The 23692-nt window shown below is 36.6% G+C and overlaps 2 protein-coding genes across 9 annotated transcripts; both read left to right on the top strand.

Annotated features, from left to right (window-relative positions):
* Positions 1-1441: 1441 nt before the first annotated feature.
* Positions 1442-8914, top strand: LOC131324150 (uncharacterized). 8 transcript variants are annotated; one of them, XM_058355990.1, is made up of 7 exons: positions 1442-1630; positions 2427-2547; positions 2997-3066; positions 5751-6004; positions 6894-7010; positions 7096-7144; positions 8137-8914. In XM_058355990.1, the coding sequence occupies exons 2-7, from the start codon at positions 2455-2457 to the stop codon at positions 8625-8627; spliced, it is 1074 nt and encodes a 357-aa protein (XP_058211973.1). In that variant the 5' UTR covers positions 1442-1630; positions 2427-2454; the 3' UTR covers positions 8628-8914. The 8 variants fall into 8 exon arrangements, with proteins under 8 accessions (XP_058211973.1, XP_058211978.1, XP_058211976.1 ...); XM_058355995.1 differs by having other exon boundaries at positions 1443-1630; positions 8241-8914; XM_058355994.1 differs by having other exon boundaries at positions 1498-1630; positions 2432-2547; positions 8241-8914.
* An 8879-nt stretch (positions 8915-17793) lies between these two features.
* LOC131324149 (transcriptional regulator SUPERMAN-like) lies at positions 17794-18915 on the top strand. Its single transcript, XM_058355986.1, has 2 exons — positions 17794-17902; positions 18018-18915. The coding sequence occupies exon 2, from the start codon at positions 18044-18046 to the stop codon at positions 18704-18706; it is 663 nt and encodes a 220-aa protein (XP_058211969.1). The 5' UTR covers positions 17794-17902; positions 18018-18043; the 3' UTR covers positions 18707-18915.
* The last annotated feature ends 4777 nt before the right edge of the window (positions 18916-23692 follow it).

Genomic DNA, 23692 nt, shown 5'->3' with positions numbered 1-23692 from the left:
ACCCGGCCCATATCTCGAAAACTACACAAGCCTCCTTCTCCCTAGGGCTGCAAACGAGCCGAGTTTTGTCTTGCTCGAGCTCGGCTGACAAAACTCGGTTCAACTCACCTTAGTTTTCCTCAGCTCGAGCTCAATTCGAGTTGAAATATGTGGGCTCGAACTCGGCTCAAACATATATTCAAAAGCTCAAGCTCGGCTCGAATGGCTGGTTCGGTACATGTATGGGTATTGGTATATGCATGTATATATGTATATGTATATGTAAGCTCGAGCTCGGCTGGAATGGCTCGTTTGGTATATGTATGTATTATATATGGCAGCTTGCGAGCTCAACGAGCCAAGCATCAAGTGGCTCGAGCTCGGCTCGTTTATGAAACGAGCTGAAAATTTTAACTCGAGCTCGTTCATTTGCTTGATGAACTGAGCTTGAACGAGCCGTTAGCGAGCCAAGTCACGAGCCGCTCGCGAGCGGCTCGGTTCGTTTGCAGCCCTACTTCTCCCTAAATTTATTTTTTTCCGTTTCTTTCGTAATTTTTGTTTAGTTTTTAATAGCAATTTTTTAATATTAATCATTCGTCTGAAGAATAAAGAAAAATCAAAAGTGAACCAGAGTTGAAAAAAAACACATATATCTAAGGCGAAAAAATATAAAAAAATACCAGCCGTTTTGTAATTGTTGTATTTAGGTGTTGTTCTCCTTAGCTTTTTGAGAGTTTTTTGTTTTGTTTTTTTGAGTTTTGTCTTTATTCAAAAAAAAATCCGTGTTTGTTAGTATTGTGTCGAACTTTTGTGAATTATTACTTTGTCTTATTGAGATGAATTGGAAAAGTAAAAAAATTATGACTTTTAACTTAAGACATATCCAAGATAAAACTCAAAAAGCCAAATAATTGAGCTTTTGGGATTTTATCTTGGATATTTTCAAAAATATTTGGGTGCAAGTTTTTACTTCTTCGACTTCTCTTATCGGGATGAATCAATAATCCATAAAAATTTGGAGGACCGAGTGTCCCTTTTTTTTTATATCATTTTTTTCCCTTTTAGAGTTAGATTCGTCTAGTCAAAATAATACTCCCTCCGTCCTAAATTAAATGTCTCATAAGGGAATTTGCACAATTTCAAATCTAAAAATATATATTTCTACATGTAGAAATATGTTTTTTTTTATATAAATAGTACGAATTTCATTAGGGAATATTTGAAGTAGGACGAATAAAGTATATTGTAACTTGAATTCAAATAATTAATGAATGTCAACCTATCCCTACTAGACGGATAATAATATGCCAAGAATTTTAAATAAATTCGGATATCAGTATATATCACACAAATATTGTATAATACGCTTTTATAAATATCAATATACCTTTTTTCGGATATAGGCATTTTTTTTTCTTTTGAGATTCCCTATTTATCCCTCCACCCTCCAAAGGCGGCTAGCATTTTCCATTAGCGAAAAAATGTCGCAACAAAAAAAATGTTGGGGCCTGTGGTCCAATCGGATTTGGAGACGTGTCCAACTTCGAAATTACTACGCGGGAGGAGGAGGAAAGCGAAGAACGCAAAACGACTCTCAAACAACAATCGTAATCTCCGAAGAAAACAGATAATCTCCAGACTCTCTTTTCAGGTACGCATTCCTCAAAAAACCTAGCCCTAGGTTCTGGTTACGGCCATGATCATGATTTTTCGAAATTCTGGTTGCGGCAACGATGATTGTTACTCCTTGTTAGTACCAGTGCTTGAAACATGAATTTTCAGTTAGGGCTTCTCAACTAATTCTGCAATTCAGCCCTGGGCCTGAAAGGATCGAGGAATGTCTGGAAAATGGACACTGCACCTTGTTTTGTTGTCAAGTTTCGAGACAAAAAAAAAAAAAAGTTGTATACGTTTGCGCTTTTTTTTTTTCATCTTTAGTCAATTTTTTTTAATAGAGGTATGCTATATACATCCAAAAAGTAAAAAATGAATAAAAAATCACTAAGGACAAAAATATGAATGATAAAACAGTCAAAATTTTGGAGATATTTTTGGAGAGGAGAAAAGAGCAAAGGAGGAGTTTTCATTTGATCAAATTTGAGGTTATTTGACCCTGAGGCCCGATCAGATGACGACTTGAGTCTGTTCAAATTGTTAGTATATAGGATGTGATAAAGGCAACCAAAAAAAAAAAAATCATACTCCTATAAAACTATGTTGGTCTTGTGCGAGGAAGAAGATAATCAATTTCAATTTTACTGAATGACAATGGAGATGGACATTGTAGTTATTTCTAGATCAGGAAGTCTTATTTTGCTTATGATCAAGAGGAAATCATGGATTTTTTGTGAAGGTCTTTGTTTTAACTGCTTACTTGTTTATGGATCATAATCCAACGGCTTTCTCCCTCTATGTCGCGATGCTATTACAAAATTTGATGTTTATAGTGCAGCCATATTTCGTCTTTGAAATATCATGGATCAAGTTATGCTGCCATTAAAAGTTGGGGAAGTAGCTGAGTCAAGATGTTTCCAGACCGGGTTCCGTGGTGCATGGTTTCGATGCAAGGTATCATTGAATTCTGAAGCAACTTCTCTCATCAGTTATTGAAACAACAATGGCATTTCCTGCTAGATATACAAAACATTAGACCTGCTGCCGTAGATTTTTATTCCATCATTAGTTGCTAAAGTTAGTAATTGGAAATAAAACTTTTTAGTTTGGAAGTCTTCATGATTTAGGACCTAACATCTAAAACACATGTTCAGTTTAACCTAATATGACAAGTTGATTTAGTAGGATTCAATGAAGCGATTTTGTTTTCATTGGAGAGAAACATTGGACATTATGCTTGAAATTTTATAATTCCCTTATTTTCTCTACTTAATCAGAATATAACAGACTGATCTCCTGTCTTCTATTTGGGATTGGAGGAACTTCATTCATTCTTGTGCGGGAGTTGATCTTCGAGAGTAATAGAATTACATGCTCTTACAACATCTTGTACATTCCATCAGATAAAAGAGATTTGCTGGAGAAAAGGGCACATTGAGTATGCCTTGGAATACTTTGATTTTCCAGATGAAAGTAAGTAACGGATTTCGAAGCTTAAGTAGCTGCCTATTAATTGTTGAGCTATTTTCTCTTTGCTAATTTATGCTGTAGGTTTAGCCATTGGACTTTGTACTATTGCCTTTTCTACCTCTGCCATCTTCAGTGACGGAACCAGGATTTGTTATACAAGGGGGCCGGCCATAGCATGAACAATGAAATTTTAAAATTCCAACGTTCAAGAATATAAAATATCTAAATGACAAAATAATACCCATTACAAACCACAATATCTACGTGATCTTAACAAACTAAAAACAACTAAAAGGTGAAAAAATAAAATAAAGTCAATATGTTATACGTCAAGCGTGTACCAAAATGGAATTTAGTGATACCTTAGATCCGAAAATCATCTATTATTGAGTTAGAACTAATTGTTGCAGTAATTTCCTTCTTAGTAAATATAACCAAAGCATTTGTGAGAAATTCATCCTCCATCTGAAGCATGTATTCTAACAATATTTATAGTTGAAAATGCCCTTTCTATCCACTTTTTTTATTTAGTAGGGGACCACCATGTATAATTTTGATATTTAAACAAAAAAAACTTAGATAATTGTGAAAATTTGAAACCACGCCGGGGCCGTGGCCCCTGTAAGCTGAAAGGTGGATCCGTCTTTGGTACCCTCAATTGTTTAATAAACTGTGTTGCACATGATTTGCTGAGATATTTTCTCTTATTGTATGCATGCTATAGTATGGTTCTTAAAATTGTGACCTCCTCTGATATTCCAAGATCTAAAAGTGACAAATAAATGATTGTTTGTTCCAACAAATATTTAGGTTGCATTCATCTTACAAATATCAAGTGCAAGGGATAAATTGCAAATAGTGGTTAGTTGTACGTTCATCCGTTAATACATTGGTGTTCCTGATATGTCTCAGTACATTATACTTGTGAAACTGTAATATCTTATTTGAATGCTAGGATGTATCTTAATTGGAAAAGTTGGCAATTAATTTCAAATTACGTGTGATCTTGGGTGCAAGGGGTAAGTAATATGTTGATGATTGTTGTGTTTGTGATTCACATCTCAGAGACATTTGAGGAAAAAATTCATACCTTAGGTTATTGGATCGCCTTTCTTCTTGTAGACTGATGAAGTTCGTTATGAATGCCTTCCGAATCAATCCCTTCATTAAGCATCACCCAAGTTGCAGTCCACCCTCTAAAGTATGACGCCAAACTGCTTTGGTGGGAAATATGATAGTAACTGGTGGTTAGGCTATTGTGAATGAGCCTAGAGAAAAAGAGTGAAAATACAGAATTGTGGTTGCCTTTTTTGTTTTAGGATGAGATTGCCTAACCATTTGTTTAATCACAATCACAAAAGAAACATTTTTGGACTCCTAGATTTTCCTGTAAACTTACTTAGCCACTGGGGATGTTGTGGACTCTGTTGAGAGAAATAAAAATAGGAGAAATTATTCCACCATGAGCCTGGTGGTCCCATTCAATGGTCATCTTGTTTGATGGAGGGGAATGCTAACAAGCCTTCTTTTTCGAAAAGTCCGAAGATAATATATCTAAAAATTAGATTTCTCTTGCACCCCAAACATATTATCATACAAGAGCACACCTTAGCCATCTTTTTCAGCTGAAATGCTATATAATCGTACCAGGTTTAACATTGTGAATACCTTCTCCACACTTTGTGTTAAAGCGCTTTTGCACCTTTAACTATCTTTAAAAGGTCATAAACATGCACCCATTGCCCCTCTCCTCGAAATCAAAACATTCACAATTATGGTTTTTATAGATGCTTCACCTTTCTAATTGCCTTTGTGAAAGTAAGGAGTCTTGTGCTTTTGTTGTCACTTTCAAGTAAGTATACATCCTTGGACAATCATTCTGAACCGATGACATTTAGTTGGTAAATCTCTTGGGAGTGTTTGTATCTCCTTCTCCCAACTCTAACATTGTTTTGACTTTTGGCACTTGAGTTTTCCAGAGGGAATATTGCTTGCATACTTGGTGAATCAAACCCTAATTTTTGCTTAAGCACTCAAAGCTTGAATGCCAATTATACCATGTTGGATTCCTTGACATGGCTACATGTATTCTTCTCATTTTCCACCATGCTTCACCTGTTGTTAATTTCAGAAAGATATAATGATTCACATGACTATTTGTGATAGCATAAGTCATGTGGCCATTAGGGTCATATGTTATATGTACTTAGTGTGCAGAATAACTGTTTTACCTTTTTTAAAATATATTGGATTTACAGGTCAGTTACCGTTAAGTTTCATGGTTGTGTTCCAATGGGAACTGTGCCAACTGAGCAGAAGCATTAGTGAATATGTTCCCTGCATCAGACAAGTGAGCACGTTGGATTGAATTTACAGAGGCATTTTTATTTTTATTTTGAACAGCTACAGTGGAATTCATTCTTATGCATTGTTTTTTCCTCTTGTTTGTATATAGTCCGTACTTTGTAGTATCAATATATAGAGAATATTTTATGAAGGGACAATGAATAGGCTACCTGCTACCCTGGGGTTTATATGTTTACAGTTTACCGTTTACTATTCAGGTGTGATGAGCCCTCTTAGATTTTGACATCGAATGCTAGACGAGTTCTTGTAGTTGATATTTGCCCTTCTCTTCCATATTAATGAAAGTGCATCTTTCAGTAGTTGAATTTGCATTTCTGCAGAAGTCGGGTGTACCAGAATATACCAGGTGCCCCCTGCGATTAAGATGTCAAAGGAGAAGAAAAGGCAGTTGATGGTGCGTCCGCGGTATCCTCCTATATGCCATGAGAGTCAATTGCCTTGTGCAGGAGCAATTTCCGAAGAGACAGTTGTGATCAATGGTGCATGGAAAGTGGGGGATTTGGTAGATTGGTGGAATGCTGGTGCTCAGTGGTCTGGAAGAGTGGCTCAGATATTAAGCAATGACAGGGTTCAGGTAATACTTTTTCAGATTTGCCAGTTCCCGCCCCTTTGCACTTTTCAAAATTACCAGTTTGACCTCACTCTTTTATTAGTGGACTCTTAAGACATGTGGATGTGGTGATTAAAGATGCATAAAAATTCTTTGATGTTCAAGAAAATTTGTTCTCGTGTCTAGGAGCTATGGTAAATGTTCTTGTGTTCCTTTCAACAAGTAATGATTTTCAGCACTGAGAAGAAGCATCTTACTTGGAAAAGTGATATCAAGATAGGTAGACATGGCAAATGAAGGTGCTGTAATAGACTATCTCTTAGTCGTTGGGCCTTTCTCAGCGTGTCAGCCTTCTAAGGTGACACTTGGAGTAGTAGAATCTGTCCACGCTTATTCTTCCTCTATGGTAGAACTCTGCTGGCCTAGGCCAGCGTACATGGTGTCTTGCCTCAAGCCATGAACCCATGACATTCAGGAGGCAATCTCCAAGAAATTTCCAAGGGTTGCTAGGTTCTATTTCCCTCAATCAATTGAACTCCATCATATTGTGCCCATATGTACTCATGCCAATACACTGATGAGTATCGGAACATCCTTGGCAGTCTAAGTGGATTTTGCAGTCGAGTATACTTTTCTTTCACTAAAAATTTGTCTCTTGTAAGACATTTGGATCCTTTTGTATCAATTTACATTGACATATGCACTGGTGGAGGATTGAAGTTGGTACAAGAAACTATGTATTGGTTTTCCTCCATTGAACATTTTGGTTTTCCTCCATTGAACATTTTGTAGTGATGCAATGGCATAATGCTTTTCTCAAATAAGATTCAAGTTAATAGCACTTAATATTTAAGAGATCCTTTATTTATTATGGCAATCGTATTAACATGTTCTTGCAACCTTGTTTCTATAGATTGAGCTGCCACCACCTCCTGTTGGTGAAGGTTCATGTTACGAAGTTTCCTGCAATGATCTTCGCCCATCCTTAGACTGGTCTCCGGACTATGGTTGGAGTGTTCCTACCTCTAAGGTGCCTCCCATTTGCTCGTCTACTAGGATATTTCTAGCTGTTTTTTTGGTTTTTCCCCTCATCTGCTTGTGTTTGACTTGTACAGGAAGGAGAAGACGCCATTTGTGCTCGAATAATTAAGCCAGAGAACCAAGGTAAGAACAGCAGCCGCTTATACATTTGCAGCTTAAAGTTTGATGATATTCATGGTAATGTTCAATAGAGATTTTGTTTCTAGATAGAATGGATGAATGTTGTACACATTTCAACGAATTTTGTCATTATTGTTTGTTTTTTCAATTACATAAGTTCTAGGTATACCATGTGACGAGCATATTATGACACATTCTGTTCTAGCAAAATTCAATATGGATTGGAAGGAACCAAAGTTATTGATACTATTTAGTTCCTCTAATTGTCTAAATTGCATTTGGCATCTACTTACAATTTTTTAGGTGTATGCTTTCATTTCTTGTATTAACAGTTGAGGGGCATAGAAGAATGATAGCCTTGATAACTTTCCCTGGAAGCACTTCCTTGTTCTATGGAAATGTGATTATTGCTGAGAGCTAATGCATTGTCTTGAAAAATGTGATGGTCTGACCAAAGGGGACTTAGACATTCTTCTCTTCTGACTTGGAGCTTGAAGTCATCGTGTCATGGGTGTCTAAATGCAAATTGGATTTCTTCTACCAGTTAAAATAATATATGCCACGATAGTAGGATTCTTCCTTCAGACTGATTTTCCTGATAAGATGCCAACTATGGAAAAATCCATTGAGATTTACTGATATGAAAGTTCTACTACCTGTTGAGATCGTCATTGGCCTGTGGGTGGAGTTATTTATTCTGCATAAGACCAAGCTAAATGTACTATAACTTTTAGAGTTTACTTTGTTAACTTTTAGAGTTCACATTTCTTCTATTGTCTTTATGTATCCGATTCTGTGTAGGTAACTTGACTATCATCATCACTTGTTTAGCTTGGCCCTTGTGCATCAGTAATTTTTTTCAAGACAATATGGAAGGAAACACATTGGTAGTGATTCTAGTGAACTACAATATTTGGTTATGCCCGTGTCTTTTACTTTGTTGGTTATTGCCTTTACATTTAACACTAGTTGCTTAAAAAAATTCGTCTTTGTAGCTGCCACCGGCCTTCCAAAGTTGGAGATCGATGCAATGGATGAAGGAATAACTGATGTTCAGGCAACCCGTGTATTATCTTCTGATGCTTCTTTTTCCTCTCAGATTTCATCAAACTCATTACCTCAAACATATTCCAAGGTTGCAAGAGAAAGGCCAGAGGAAAATACGGGTTTGGGAATTGGGGATAGCACCATTGGCAAAACGAGTTCGTCAGCGAGCGTCTCTACTTCATGCGTTAGAGATACTTCAACTGAAACTGCAGCGCTTCCTGCCGAGGAAGCCCAGTCCTTTTGCAGGGGGCCCTTGATGAAGATGAGAACTAGTGAAAATATTTCTTTGAATGCTATGTACTCGGACACGTTAGAAGCTTCAATTATTGATTTGGAGGAACTCGTTAACAAGGTGAAATGGCTCAAGGGCATCTTAGAATTAGGAGCCCCTTTGTCTAATGCTGGGAGGCCTCCATGGAAGTTTATGGAGAGCACATAGCAGCATCCACACCAAAATGAGTGCTTCAAAAAGTGTAAGCTTTTTATGCCCTCAATATACATAATCCTATGCTTAGTGCAGACTTATACACATCTTAAATACGTTGGCTAACAATGTCAGGGTAACACATTTTTGTTTTCAAGATTTGAATATTGGGTTAACAAGGGAATTTATCTCGTTTTGTTCTTTGTCCTCGCATTGAAATTTCCCCTTTTGTTTTGTCACATGTATTCACATTGCCTTATCCTGTTTTTGTCAATTCATTTCAGTCCGCCGGCTTTTGGTCTTGATGCTGCAGGATTAATATTTCTTATTGCGTATCTGGGTATTATGTCTTGAATCCTTGAGTATTTTTCCTCACATATGGTCATGCTTTATTGCCTGTGCGTGCATCCCATTCATAACATAGCCTGCATTTGTGTATTGATTGGGAAAAGATTTGTAGGATTAAGACATTTAAAGAAAGTCTTTTCTATTTTACAATTTACTCTGTCATCGTTACTTTTCAAGATCAATTGATCTATTACAGAATTTATCATTTTCCAGATAGCGTCTAATATCGAATTTCGCTTTGATCCAGATAGCGAAATTCCCTCTAATATTGAATTTCGCTTTGATCCAGATAGCGTCTCTTGTCTTCACCAAATCACAAATTTCCATATAACCTCTAGCTCAGAATTGTTTTTTTGAAAGGCAAAAAAATTTCATTAATCTTGAAATTGTTACAAGACTAATAGGAGTAAAGAAACAACGTCCATGTTCAAAGAACACTTCTGCTCAATCCAAAACTCAATCCCTACAATTGACAAGAAACTGGCCAATTAAAGGACACCCATATGAGACAAGTCCATCTACAAAGGCTAAAGCCCTAACACCCTATATGGGTCTAGCTCATAGTTTGTTGAATACCTTATCATTCCTTGCCAAGTGAAAAACCCTTGCTCACCTAGGTATATAAATATTTGCTACTTTTTTATCTTTTTAAATAATCAATCCACCAATCAATAAATAAACCAATCGCACGAATAAAAGCAATAAACAAAGAATGCCAAGATATACGTGAAAAACCCTGAATGGAAAAAAAAACCCGCGGAAATGAATCAAACAATATAAACATTGTGTAGTTACAAGTAATCTTACCCTACGATTTGAATCCTCACAATCAAGCCTAAGACCTACTTGCCGAATCCACGTTCACCACACCCAGTGTTTGACCAATGCTATCTTGAATCCACAAACCTTCCGTTTGCCTCTCGGAATCCACCGAAAAACAACTCTAAGCTTGTTTAGATAAAATTGAGAACACCTCTTGGAGTTTCATGGTAGCTTCAACAATTTATTTGGAACTCCAAGATTCAATAATAAAACCCCCTGAATGTTTCTCCTCAAAGAAACATGTAATTTGGCTGCTCTCACGTATATAGGTCAAAGAAATAATAAGTGGAAGCATGTATTTATAAGCCCAGCTTTTTACCCGGTGGATGGACCGACTTTACCCTTGTAATTGCCTTTCCAAATATGGCTCCTCTACGCCGAAATCTTCTTGCCCAAGAGCGGAACTACCATCTGGCTGACTTGGGCTGTAGCCCAGGTGCACTTCACCCAAATTATACAAAAAAAAAATTATATGTAGATTTCCACCATCCAAATACTCCTAATTTCAAACAGGGCAAACCCAAAGAAGTACTTGCTTCTACCCTTTTTCTTCTTCGGAACTTCCTTCTCCGAAAAGCTCGACCTTTTGACGGCGGAAACAGGATTTTTTTTTTTTGCTCGGCAAACGAATCATTTTATTGAACTCGAAAAGGATACATCGAGAGGAAGAAAATTAGATGAAAGGTGCAACAAACTATCCAACCAAGGTTGGATAGACAATACGCCTAAAGATTACGCTACAACTTCACTTTCCGAATCCCTTCCAGATATCCTTTGAAATCCTCCACTGTATAAACCTTAATGTCAAACTTGACCTTTATCCACATGGCCACTCTAGTTTTGATTAGATCCACTACTTCCCATGCTTGAGTTGAAACATTGTTGAAAACATATCCATTCCTCACAATCCAGATAGACCAGAGAATTGCAAAAAAACATACCTCCCAAATACTTTTTTCCAAGTTCCGAAACCCGTTCTCAAACCACCACGATGCAAGTTCAGCTAGAGAGGATGGGCAAACCCACTGTATTTTCCACCATTTCAGAATACTAGACCAAACTTCCCACGAAATTCGACAATGCAGGAGTAAATGAAGGGGGGTCTCAACAACATCGGAACAGAGGGGACACAATGCCTGTTGGATTTCAATAATCAAGTTCCTATGAAATAGCACTGAGTACCTTCTTGCAATTCTTCCTTGAACGGCCATCCAAGAGAAGATTTCCACCTTCGGGGGGCTCAAATTCCTCCACAGAGAACCCAAAACACTATTACTTGATTGAGTCTGAAGTTCCCATTGCCTATACACTAATTTGGTGGAGAACTTTTTGTCTACAGACCAAATCCACAGAAGGGAATTCGGTTTTGATGGATCTAAGGTCACTCCCTGCAGTTGTTGCTTCATCTCCTCCAGTTGTTGACTCGCCCGTAAGCACAACCTTCCCCTAAATTGCAAATCCCAATTGTTACTGCCCCTTTCGATACAAACCTCGCTCAGAACAGCATCTTTTTGAGTGGAACGCAAGTACAGTCGTGGAAAGTCCTCTTTCATATCTGAATTACCCAACCACACATGATCCCAGAACAGTGTATCACGGCCTGAGTTTACTTGCACTTGAAATCCTGCCCGGATGGAGAAACCAAGGTCCAAGTCATTATTTCCCACTGAACAAATATCCCTCCAGACATTTGAAGCTGGGCCATTGTCTTGTATCTACGGGAGTCAACTCCTTCGGTCTAGATTATATTTCCCTCTAATAACCTTTGCCAACTCCTTCGATCTAGATTAATATTTCTTATTGCGTATCTGGGTATTATGTCTCGAATCCTTGAGTATTTTTCCTCACATATGGTCATGCTTTATTGCCTGTGCGTGCATCCCATTCATAACATAGCCTGCATTTGTGTATTGATTGGGAAAAGATTTGTAGGATTAAGACATTTAAAGAAAGTCTTTTCTATTTTACAATTTACTCTGTCATCGTTACTTTTCAAGATCAATTGATCTATTACAGAATTTATCATTTTCCAGTTCACAATGATCGATTTACCTTTTCATGTTCAAATTTGATCATATCTTCTTCTTCTTCTTCTTCTTCTTCTTTTTTGCTCGGCAATATTTGATCATATCTTACCGAGACATACCCAAATTTATTACATTTTCATACGTTTAACTTGTGCATTTTCATCGTGAATCAACGGACATGATAATATTTGATTATGAATAAAGTTAAACCTTGATCAATTGTGTAATGTAGGAAATTGATCATACTCAAATAGAAATACCTCATTGTTTTTAAGTCGGTTAGGCTTGAAATTACAGAGCATGGGGCTCCCCTGCAATGGACCTCAGCTAAAAAACATTTGTTCACAAACATAGCCCAACATAGCCCAGTGAAGAAAATAAGAATCAGTGGGTTCAGGTTACATAGCCCAATCATATTGGAATTTTATTTTATTTTTTGTTGGAAAAATTATTGGTAAGATTAAAGAGAAAAAAACTTTGAAGTAAACATGTCACATGTTGAGATTCCACCAAAGTTTATGAAGCTAAATAGTTGATTCTTCAAGTTAAGTTAGGAAATTTTACCAAGCTTAAATAGTGTGTTCAAATTTGATTAGTGCATGCGATGCGATAAGCATTTCAACCCTAAAGAACTTTTGAGGACCTAAACACAAATTGCTTTTTAAGTAGCTTGAAAAATTTAGAACATCTCCATTGATTCACGAAAAATAGTGTTATTGTCATTCCCAAATTTTTACAAGACCAAAAGTGGTAGTGGTAGGGTAAAACTTTCGCAAATCTTTTGAAAAATTAAATTCTTATGCCAAATTTATAGAGCATAAGTTTTTCAAGACCAAAAGTGGTAGTGGTAGGGTAAAACTTTCGCGAATCTTTTGAAAAATTAAATTCTTATGCCAAATTTATGGATCATAAGTTTGGCTTTGCCAAAGTTTATTCTGCCTTTTTATTTAGGAACTTCAGTGCAAGTATTCTCATGATGAAAAACTTAGTTTTGAGGCCAAATGACTCCACTCCTCACCATTCCAGCCTATGTTACAATGATTATGATTTAACCGATTTCAAAGGTAAACTTTCTTAGATCATTTCGCGAAATATCACTCATTCAACCACTTGCGCCTGCAAAAACGTAGTTTAGATCCAAGCAGAGCCATTGTTGTATTTTCTTTTTGATATTATTGACATTGCAAAAACTAGAGAAGGAAAAAAAAAAAAAAACTTTTAATTTACAAAAAACTTTTAACTAGAAGTGCTGCTCTTAAAAGCCCCGTTGAGAGTCAAGAAACAAAGTTTCAAAGGCACCAATCAAAAACTACAACGTAACTCAGAGTACAATCCCCACCACTAATACAATCTGTCACTCTCACAGAAACACATGATCACAATTTCACAAAACCATTATCTCCTTTTTGTTAAGTCTCCATAACTTCCAACCAATCCCAATTCACTTCGCAAAAAACAGAGAGAGAGAGAGAGAGAGAGAGAGAGAGAGAGAGAGAGAGAGAGAGAGAGAGAGAGAGCAAAAGCACAGACAAGACAGCAAAACAAAAACTGGCAAATGGGGTTGGGATGCGAAACAGAAGAAGCCCATATATAACATGCCTTTCTGCCCTGTCTCTTTATTCATGGATAAACAGAGTAAACCCATTCTCTGGAAATATCAAAGTCTGGAAGCCTTTGTTTTTTTCTTTTTCTTTCTATCAAGTGTAAAGGAGACGGCAATGGGCTAATACACTGCGGGCAAACCCTGCAGTTTCGACCGCATAAGCTTGTAAATCCACTGCTATAACTGGACTGGGATCGTTTCACCCAATTGGCCACTAGTCTTTCAGCAAATCTCCTCCTAAATTTGACAGGATCTTTTGTCTGTTTGGAGTCCCTCAAGTAACCATCCCCCCCTTTTTTTTCCCGAGAAAATTTTAAGGGAAAACATATTCTGGGCTCGCTTAGATTTTCCTTCTCGTTTATGTCGACGTGCCTGTTTTGTACTTGTATTTTTGCCTAGGGAGTGATTTTCGCATCTCCGAATTGTTAACCGCACTTTTCTAGTTGGGGGAGTGTCAAAATCAACTCATATTTTTTGCACTCCAATTACGTAATAATTTGTGGAGTACCAAAATCACTTCCTTTCCTTTTTATCAGATTGTTTTGATTGGAATAGGTTGTCAGCATCTTACTGACATACAAAGAAGGACAAAAATTGAAAAAAATCCAAAGACAATTCAAATTGTCCAGGGAAACAGTTAATCAAATTTGTAGTGATCTACATATTGTATTCCAAGACCTTGGTGCTAAAACCGATGTGCTTACCAGAGGTGTCACTGAACGTACAAAGAGAATGAGGATTTTATTAGTTCTAATGGAGTATTTTCAAGCAAATGTAGTAATTAGTATTCCCTTCGTTCCTAAATGAGAGTCCATGTTACTATTTTGGACACTTCAAAAAATTGTTTATATATTTCAATCGATAATGCTAAAAATATTCAATATAGATCTTGTTTGATAAATTTGAAAATGACGGCTAAGAACGTGTTTTGATAATTAATATCCGGCAAGGACATTTTCAGCATTAATACATGTTCTTAATTTGTCATTAGCGGGTATTAATTATCAAAATACGTACTAGGCCGTCATTTTTCCTTGATAGATCTCAATTAGTTTCATTAGACAAAAATTTTAAAATCATAAAAAATATTATAAATTAAAAAATATAAAGAAGATAACAATAATACCTTAGGAAAAACTGAAAGTGGGCTCTCATTTAATAACGGAGGGAGTAAGTGTTTAGGAGATATGATAAAAGTAATTCTCTCGTTCTATAGATATTAGATAGTTATCGAACTTAGTCCCTAGGCGTAATCTGTTGACAAATTGAATACTTGTGGAGTTTCGAACGCGAGACCTTTGGATGAGAAGTCTCGAGCCATTGTCACGGGGCTATTCTAATTTAATAAGGGCAAGTGATTTTGGTTAGAATGGTTAGAATAAGTGTTTTTCCCAGTAAATTTCACAATGACAAACCCTAAGAGGTATGCTCTCTTCTCCTTGATTAAGTTGTGTTTCCCTTCCTCGGACAAGCACTAACTTCATCGTCGGAGTTCCTTCCAGCCGCCTTAGACCAACGATGCACAAACTGGTTGCTTCTGTTGTAGTGACCCGGGGGAAGGAGAGGGCTACCTCAACCTATCTAAGCTCAAAGAGATCCCAAAGAAGTGGAGATCCGACCTGAAGAGCAAATGCCATCCCGTAATTGGTGAACCCGACGTGAACGAGTAATTTGTTCTACAAGACAACGTTGTAATTTCAAACTTATACCACCAATAACATCTACTAATTAAATATGATCTGTTCAAACGTTTACCAATGTCCAATCAAACTGGTTGATCAAAAAAATGTTGGGATTTTTAGTCCCCCACCACAACGGAATCATTCTACAAAATTAAACAAGCATAGCGGAAAAAAATTTAAAAAAAATAAATATTGAATTTAATGTGATTCGGTGTCAATACCTACTCCATTGACAAAGGAGAATTCCTACATTGATTGAGTACAATGAGAGAAAAGTATACATACCTAAGCTCACGCTCAATAATATTTTTTTTATCTATTGCTCTCACCAATTCTGTATATCTCTCACACACACAAAAAGCCTAAATACCCCCATTACTGTTTATAACCCTTGAGAGTGCGTTTTTGCTAAACTAAATGGATTAACTGGACCAAAATCCTTAATTTTTCCAAATTTCTAGGCAGGTCATAATTCTTCTCACATATATCAATTAAAATACCATTTGACGAAAATAATTTAAGTACTGTATTGTCGTTAACCTACAGTTCAATAATATTGTGTGCGAAAATGCACCCTGATTCTGAAATGTTCAATTTTGAAATTTCGGGACATCATTGCAGACCCGAAGTGGGACGAGCAAATGTCAGTAGTTCTAAAGGGAATGAATGAGATGGGGTTGCGGGAGGCCGAAGGTGAGCCCATAACGACGACATATTCCATGTACAAACAGTAATACTCTAATTACATGAAATTTGTTGTTTAGATTCGCGTTTTGCCGTTCTTTTTCGGTGGTCTTGGGTGGCGTATGTCAGCGGTGTGCCTTTGTTCCGTTTAATATTTGTATCGTTTACAAAGATTAGTAAAATCTTTTTGTTGAGCCAAAGAAAAAAAAAAGCTCTCAGGATCTTGGATACTATTCTAGCAATCACATATATAAACACAAACCAAAGAAATAGAGGGAGAGAGAGAAAGCCAAAACACAAATATATACAAGGTTCGGCAACTGCTTAGCTACTTCTCAGGAGCCACACCAGTTCATTACGATTAATGTCGGAGGAAACTCTAAAAAATCTCTCTCTAGCTACAAATACATCAGCTTTAAGTTTTTCTTCCACGATTGTTCGGGGGGAAGTCACAACCGCCCGAACAGGATTAATCCAGCAGCCGCAGAATTTCTGTCCCATGTCGTGGCTGTCCGGACGGCCCTCAACCCCGTCCGTCCGGGAAATACTGCAAGCTCTCAGAATAGACTAGTTCAATATTAGCTCGTCAATCTAAATAGCATTGCTCAAATTTTATTTCAAAAAAAACACAACCCCCCCAAAAAAAGAAAAGAAAAGAAGATTTTCAAGGCTAGAATCCAGAGTTGCTTTCCAACCCAATCCGAGTTATTAAGCCCAATTTGTTAGCTAGGCTACTACGATTGGGGTACTTAGCTCCATTCCATGACCCTTTTATACAAGAAAAGACTAGTATACATATAGGAATGTTTGTTCCCTTTTTTTTATAAACCATTTGCCTTTAGAGTCATTGAGCCAAAAAGATGGTGCATTTCTTACTGTAGTCGATGCTAATGAGAAACTAGCAATTTAGGCACAGACAGACGTGTGTGCAAGTATGTTGAAATTGAAACGTGGGGTAGTTGAGCGTGAGTGATTTTACCATTTTGTCTCTAACAGTTAATTGATCTGTGTTATAGTATATACTTAAGGTAATTATAAATCTTTTCTTCTATAAAGGAAAATGATAAAAAAAATTACTTTTGTGACGGGGGTTTCAAAAAGGGGAGACACCAAACTAGTGATCTCCCTTTGTATAAGAGAATAGATATACCATTATTCGAAAGCATTCTAATACATAATAAATTAATATCGCTATTGGTCAAGATCACACTGGTATTATTAGTATATAAGCATTTTTCTCTATATCTATCTCAAAATATGAGTAACCCCAATAGCTTCTCGCTCCATGACATAACATTATAAATTATCATTTCAAAACTTCAGAAAACATAAGAGTGCAAAAATAAATACAACTTTCTCCGATCCATATTGAGGTACCACTCTCACTTTTTCTATAATTATTTTTATCTTGTTTATATCTTTTAATTTATAATATTTTTTATGATTTTAAGATTTATGTATAATAAAAATAAATAAAATCTATCAAACAATATCCATATTGGATATTTTTAGCATTATAGATTGAAAAAATAATATTTTTTCTTAAAATGTTCGGAATAGTAACATGGACACTCAATATAGAACAGATGGAGTATATCATTAGTATAGTCTGGTCACACCAAAGTAAATTAATGTAGATTGCTATTTTTTTCCCCTTCAATTTATCGTATTTTTTCTAATTAATGAAGCATCGCACTTATACGTAACACTGAAACTTGTATAAATTAACCACACAGATATGCGAAGATTTGTAATGATAAATTTGTGATTGAATTTTGTATTGTTGGTAAATAAAAGAATCCATTAAACCAAAGATTGAAAGATGAAATTAATCATTTACAAATTACTTAAAGGTTTTTACATGACTTAAAGATTGACAAAACAAACTTAAAGAGGAGTAACATCTTACCGCATTTGGCAAAAAGGTATAAACCTGGCAGAACAAGGTTCCCCATTTAGTAAGCAGTGACCCAAAAATAGAGCACTTTTTCCCAGCTTAAAAAAAAAAAAAGAAAAAAAAACCCACCAATAAGATCTCCACCTCCTGGCTTAGAATTTGATGGCCTTTCCTACCATCCTCATCACTACTCTCTCTCTCCCCCTCCTCCTCTCCAAATATCTCTGGTAAGTCCTCTCTCTCTCTCTCTCTCTCTCTCTCTCTCTCTCTCTCTCTCTCTAACTTTTTTTTCAAGTGACATGATGTAAGCTAGACAGTAGTTGTCATTTTGATCTTTGCTAGGGTCTGACTAAAACCGAAAGGCAGAGATGGAGAGGAACACCCTGAAGCACCACAGCCTCTGCGGAGGAAGATCAATGAAAGACAACATCATCCTCAGCAACAGCAACAACAACAGCAATAGGGTTAGAGATTCATGGGAATACAGTGGAAGCAGTGAGGGAGATTTGCTAAGTGGGTTCCACCCATGGCCTCCAAGATCCTACACCTGCACCTTCTGCAAGAGGGAATTCAGATCTGCTCAAGCGCTCGGCGGCCACATGAATGTTCACAGGAGAGATAGAGCTAGACTCAGACAATCTCCCCCCAAAAATGGTGACTTTCCTTTCCTCAACCTCAATCTCAACTCAAACCCTAACCCTAACCAAAGCCATGATTACCCGCCATTCGCGCCCACTTTAATCCCCGTGGTGTCTCCCTCCTCTCTTACCGCTTTGTCTTCGCCTTCTTCGGCTTCTCCCGGTGGAATCAAGAAATGGGTAATGTTTCACAAGAAGGGTGGTGGTGCGGATGTGGGGAAGATCAAGGCCGCGAAGGCCCTTGTTGGAGTCGGCGAGTTTGAAGGACTTGCTCGAGATAGTCGATTCGAAGTTGTGAAGAAGGCCGGGATTGTTCAGTTGGATTTGGACATCGGTTTGGTTGCGGATTCAAAGGAGGATTTGGACTTGGAACTTCGCCTCGGACGCTCTTAGATTGTTACTATTTTATTTTTTTTGCGAGATTGCTAAGGTTGGTGGCTTTCGTTCGACTTTCGATCACGTTGTGATTTATTATGCAATATGTAATTTAAAAATTAGCAGGCCGGTGACGAACTTGTGAAATTTCATAGAGATTTCAAGGGTTGATGGTAATGTAGGAGTATTATGGTACGTACTAATTCCATATATCTTCTTGTTTTAAATTTTCTAATGTTATTGGCTGATGGAGATGTGTCTATGGAATTCAGAAATGTGTTTGTATTAAAATTTCAACAATTTAAATTAGTATAAAACTAGATAAAAATAAATAAATAAACTGTGCTCTCAAAACGCTTGCAAGAAACCGGTGCTGCTAAAAAAAATTCGCCTCCTTTATTTATTTATTTGTTTGTTTTGATCGGCAAAAGTAACAATTTATTAGTAAAATTTTGCCTCCTTCATGCCATGAGTTGCTTTTGAAACTTTGACTGGTGTCTGTTTTTGTGGAGACAAATGGAGTTGTTCTACCTCTTTTTCTTTCCTTTCCTTCATTTTTTTTTGAAAATATACAAATATATTATCTTCAAAACTGCTAGAATATATTTTGCGGAAATTAGGGCTTTCATTACTCTTGTTATTATTTTCCCTTTTTCCCTTCAACTGAGCCTGCCTTGTGGTGCTGATACGAATTAATTGTAAGAGAACTAATTTGTTGTTACAAGGTAAAGCTAGCTTGGACATAAATTTGTGTAATCTTGGACAAAATAGTCATTTTTTGTTATCGGGAAAAATATATATACAATAAGTCGATAAGAGTACATCGATAAATGGAAGAGAAAGACACAAGCTCAAGACGAAGAAGTGTAGTAGTATTTCAAACAAGATGAAGGAAATTTTTGATGATTCCGTATATATGCATTCTAATAGGCCAACTAATTCTGGAGACAAATCCCATCATTCACTAGTAGAAGACCAAATTAAAGTTTGGACAATATAAGAACTGTTAGCAACCGGGTACTCCCTCCATCCCATTTTGTTTCTCCATTATTTCTTTTGTTCCTTTTGTATTTATTGCGTATATCTTTCAATCCATAATGTTGTTCATGATTGACAACTTTGTGCAGTATCATAGCAGAACAAATTGAAATATATCCAATAAGATTCATATTGAATATTTTTAAAAATTTACATTGTAAAATATACGCAACAAACACAAAAGAAAAAAAAAATTGATAGACAAACAAAACGGGACGGATCTGAGGAGGGGAGTAGTATTTTTGTACTAACAAAGTGAGTACAAAGCTGTGAACATGAAATAGGTGAATGGCTAGTAATCATAGTAGAGAAACATCAAAAAAGGAGGTAATTATTGAAGTACAAGTGAAAGGGTGGTGTTCTTTTCTCCAAAACAAAAGTGATTGGCAAACATGTCTCAATACGGATAAATGACCAGTCACATGCCAACAACCATGACTCAAAAAAAATAAAAAAATAAAAATGCCCCATTGGGCTCGAGAACTAAAGCTTGATTTTTTTGCTAATGTCACGTACGTAACATTATTATTATTTTTTTCCTGACATGGTATGAAATTTTCATTGATAACAAAGATCGTAGCAGTATATCAAAGAAGACGATTATCAATCTACGGAAAATCCAATAACTAATCAGAAGATCTAGCTTCCCGAGTACAGATATCAGAACTTCTCAAACCCGAAGTTACCAAAGCGTATGCAACTACATTATATAGCATAAGTTTCTGGATCCCTATTTTTTACAATGTGAGTCCTTATTTTCCTATAGAAAAAGTGGGAGAAGCATGCAGTATATGTATATGTGTATAAGCGTAAAACCATTTGTCTAATAAGTAGGAGTATGTGATTGTCGAAGGTAGGGCTATGCTTTTCATACACACCGCCGTAGTTGGCATATTTACCTTGTTCTGATGCTGTCGTGCTCCCAATCTTTTTAATATTTGTTAACATTATTTAAATATTAATAAATTCCATTTTAGCCATTCAAAAAAAAAAAAAAAAGGGGTGGGTTTTTTTCTAAGCAAATTCAAATATTCAATAGATATTATCTATTATAAAGGGAGAGCACTATTTGGAGTGGATAAATTTTGAAGCTGGCTCACTTTTTGAGTTCTCAAAATCACCCATGGTTTCAACTGCTCACATACCACAAACTGTCGTAAATAACTGAATTGATGAGGATAACTTCGTAAATTTGACCATAACAGTTGATTATTAATTCCCCACTTGGCACGTTTTGCGGCTTCAGAGATGCAGTGCCGTTGCTCCTATATCTGAGAGCAATGGAGGGTGGATTGGATTTTGTACTAGTATTTTATCTAACCTGTGAGGTGTGCCGGAACCTATTTGCAATCAAAATTGCACATGCATATCGCGTGCGCTCGATTTGAACGCATCGCGTGAGCTCTGAACGCCGGTGACAATTAAGGGAAGCTGACAACTACCAAATGCACTTAATTGCCGTATTTTGGGAAATATAAGTTCCAACACAAATTAAAATGCCCAATTAAGCTACCGAATATATATTGTGGGAGAATTTCATTTAATATCTGACCTTAATTATCATCTTCTGCGATTACATATATACGCACCCACAGAGACCATGACATCATCAAAAAATACTCCTTAACGAAAAGGGTGAAAGCAACTCTCTCTCTCTCTCTCTCTCTCTCTCTCTCTCTCTCTCTCTCTCTCTCTCTCTCTTTAATTTGCACTCATTGCGTACAAGTTCCAACACTCAAAATCATGGGCACAAAACTCACATGGAGATTTCATTTTCATGTTTCTGATGATACAGTTATTGATCGAAGACAAGACAGGTAAAAGCCAAACGAAATCATTTTGCATTTCACTATCTCATAAATTCACTCACTCACTCACTCCCCTTCTTTTCTTTTCTTTTTTTTTTTTTTATATAAAATAATTAATCACGCTCCCTTTCTTCGTCTTTTTCATGAAGTGAATTTACAATGTTGTTCTTCTAAGGGTAAAATTAAGAAAATACAAATGAAAGATTAATTTTGTAAATTCACGTCACAAAAGAACCAAAAAAAAAATCCGAGTGTGGTTATAGATATGCGTATATTTACATTGTTAGCATTATTCGTACATTTACATACATATAAGCGTAAAAAGTACAGGATCTAAGAAATATCCATCATTCATGTCTCTCTGATAGTGCAGGGGTATGTGTGACCACTTTCAGCTTAACGTGCATGTGTTACAATGTGAATAACTTAGGACCGTTCGGCCGACTTTTTCTTTTAACTTTTTGGCGAGGTCTTAATTTTTGGTTCTTTTCTGTTAATTCATAGATTGAGATCAAATTAATTTTTGCATCGCATCGTTCTTGTTGATTAGGAAAGTATAAAAATATATAGACCGACGAAAAAGACCCAAAAGTCTACTTTTTCGTGTCTTCTATGAACTATACTCGACTTTGATCTATATTTTTATGGTTTTTGGGTTCCTCTCGTTGGACAATACAATGTAAAAATTTAACCCAAATTTAGTAATACTTAAGAAAACAAAAAAAAAAAATTCGTGTCAAATAGTCAAGAAAAAGTTTGGCCAAAATGGGCTCTAAATTTTTAGAGTGGTGTGCATGTAGCTTATTGTGGTGAACCCCACTACTAGTACCGACGGGAAGCATCCCGATGTGGGGTAACGATCTATTGTAGGACTCACTTCAAGGTCCCCACGTGAATGATCCAAATCGTTCAACTCCATTGCATAAACGTAAGTACTCGGTCCATTTATCCAACGTTTCATTCATAATTCAGGATCTTAAACTCTGAAACAAAAAAAGAAAACTTTGGATCAAGTACTTACAGCTATCCGATAAAGTTGAAATCATTCAACGATAATTAAAAAAAATACTTTAAAAAATAATCAACGGTTCGGATCATTGACACGAGACCCTTAAGTGGGTTCCGCAATCGGTCGGTACCCCATCGGGACGCTTCTCCCTCCTCTTGTTGTTGTGGGGTGAATGGGGCCGGATATATATATTGCTATTCCCGAAATCTGATAGTTTGCATGTTCCCGACATCCTCTGGGCGTCAAATGGCATGATGGCTTTTCCTTAAACAGGAGGAGGTTTGAGTTTTTGGTTGGGAACCATTGCACATAAAACTCGGACACACTCACGCATTATTTCCCAACATAGTACTCGCGACATTAGCGTACTCACAAACCCCCACACCCCCACCTCCTTCCCTTTTTCACATTTTGTCATCTCAATTGTGTTTTTTTTTTTTTATAGATATGATGTCTCCACCCCTTGCTTTGACGAACAAGCCAACCCCTTCCTTCGGGCGGAGCCAGGATTTATGTTCGGTCGAGGCCGTACATTTTACTATCATCGGTTAAATGTTCGGAAAAGATTACTTGCCCGTAAAATTAAAAAAAAAAAACTAATTTCGAGAAATAGGGAAAAAGACATTGGGTCGTTGTTGCATACGGTTTTGCTCCTCGCACTATACGATATACTTAATATCCGTTTACAATGAAGCCTTGGAGAGGAGACATGCACCCACCCATGAAAATGAGCGAACAAATTAGAGCATCTCTAATCCTTACCATTTTTCGGTCCAGACTCAAAATTTGAGTAAAAACACTTAAAACTATCTCCAATGTCATACCAAATTCCGAGCCCATTTTGAGTTTCACCTTTTTCCTTATCCAAGTTTGGGGAGACCCGCCAAGCAAAAAAAAAAAAGTTTGGGGAGACCCAAATTACCTATACCCATTTTACTCAACACCTCTTGTCACTCCTTAATATTTATTAATGTGCCCTTTTGATTCACATTTTAGAGGAAAAGCCTAAAAAAACCCCAAATTTGGGTATAAAAAAAAATGGGTGTAATATTGAAGAAGACATATCCAAATAGAGCTTTTGACCCAAAATTTCACTGAAATTTAGATTGCAAAAATGGGCAAGGGCTGGAGATAGATGCTCTACCCTCC

This window comes from Rhododendron vialii, chromosome 4a, assembly GCF_030253575.1.
Source record: "Rhododendron vialii isolate Sample 1 chromosome 4a, ASM3025357v1".
In the NCBI taxonomy this organism is placed as follows: domain Eukaryota; kingdom Viridiplantae; phylum Streptophyta; class Magnoliopsida; order Ericales; family Ericaceae; genus Rhododendron; species Rhododendron vialii.
The sequence above is the reverse complement of the archived record's forward strand: the minus strand, read 5'-3'. Positions and strand labels throughout refer to the sequence as shown.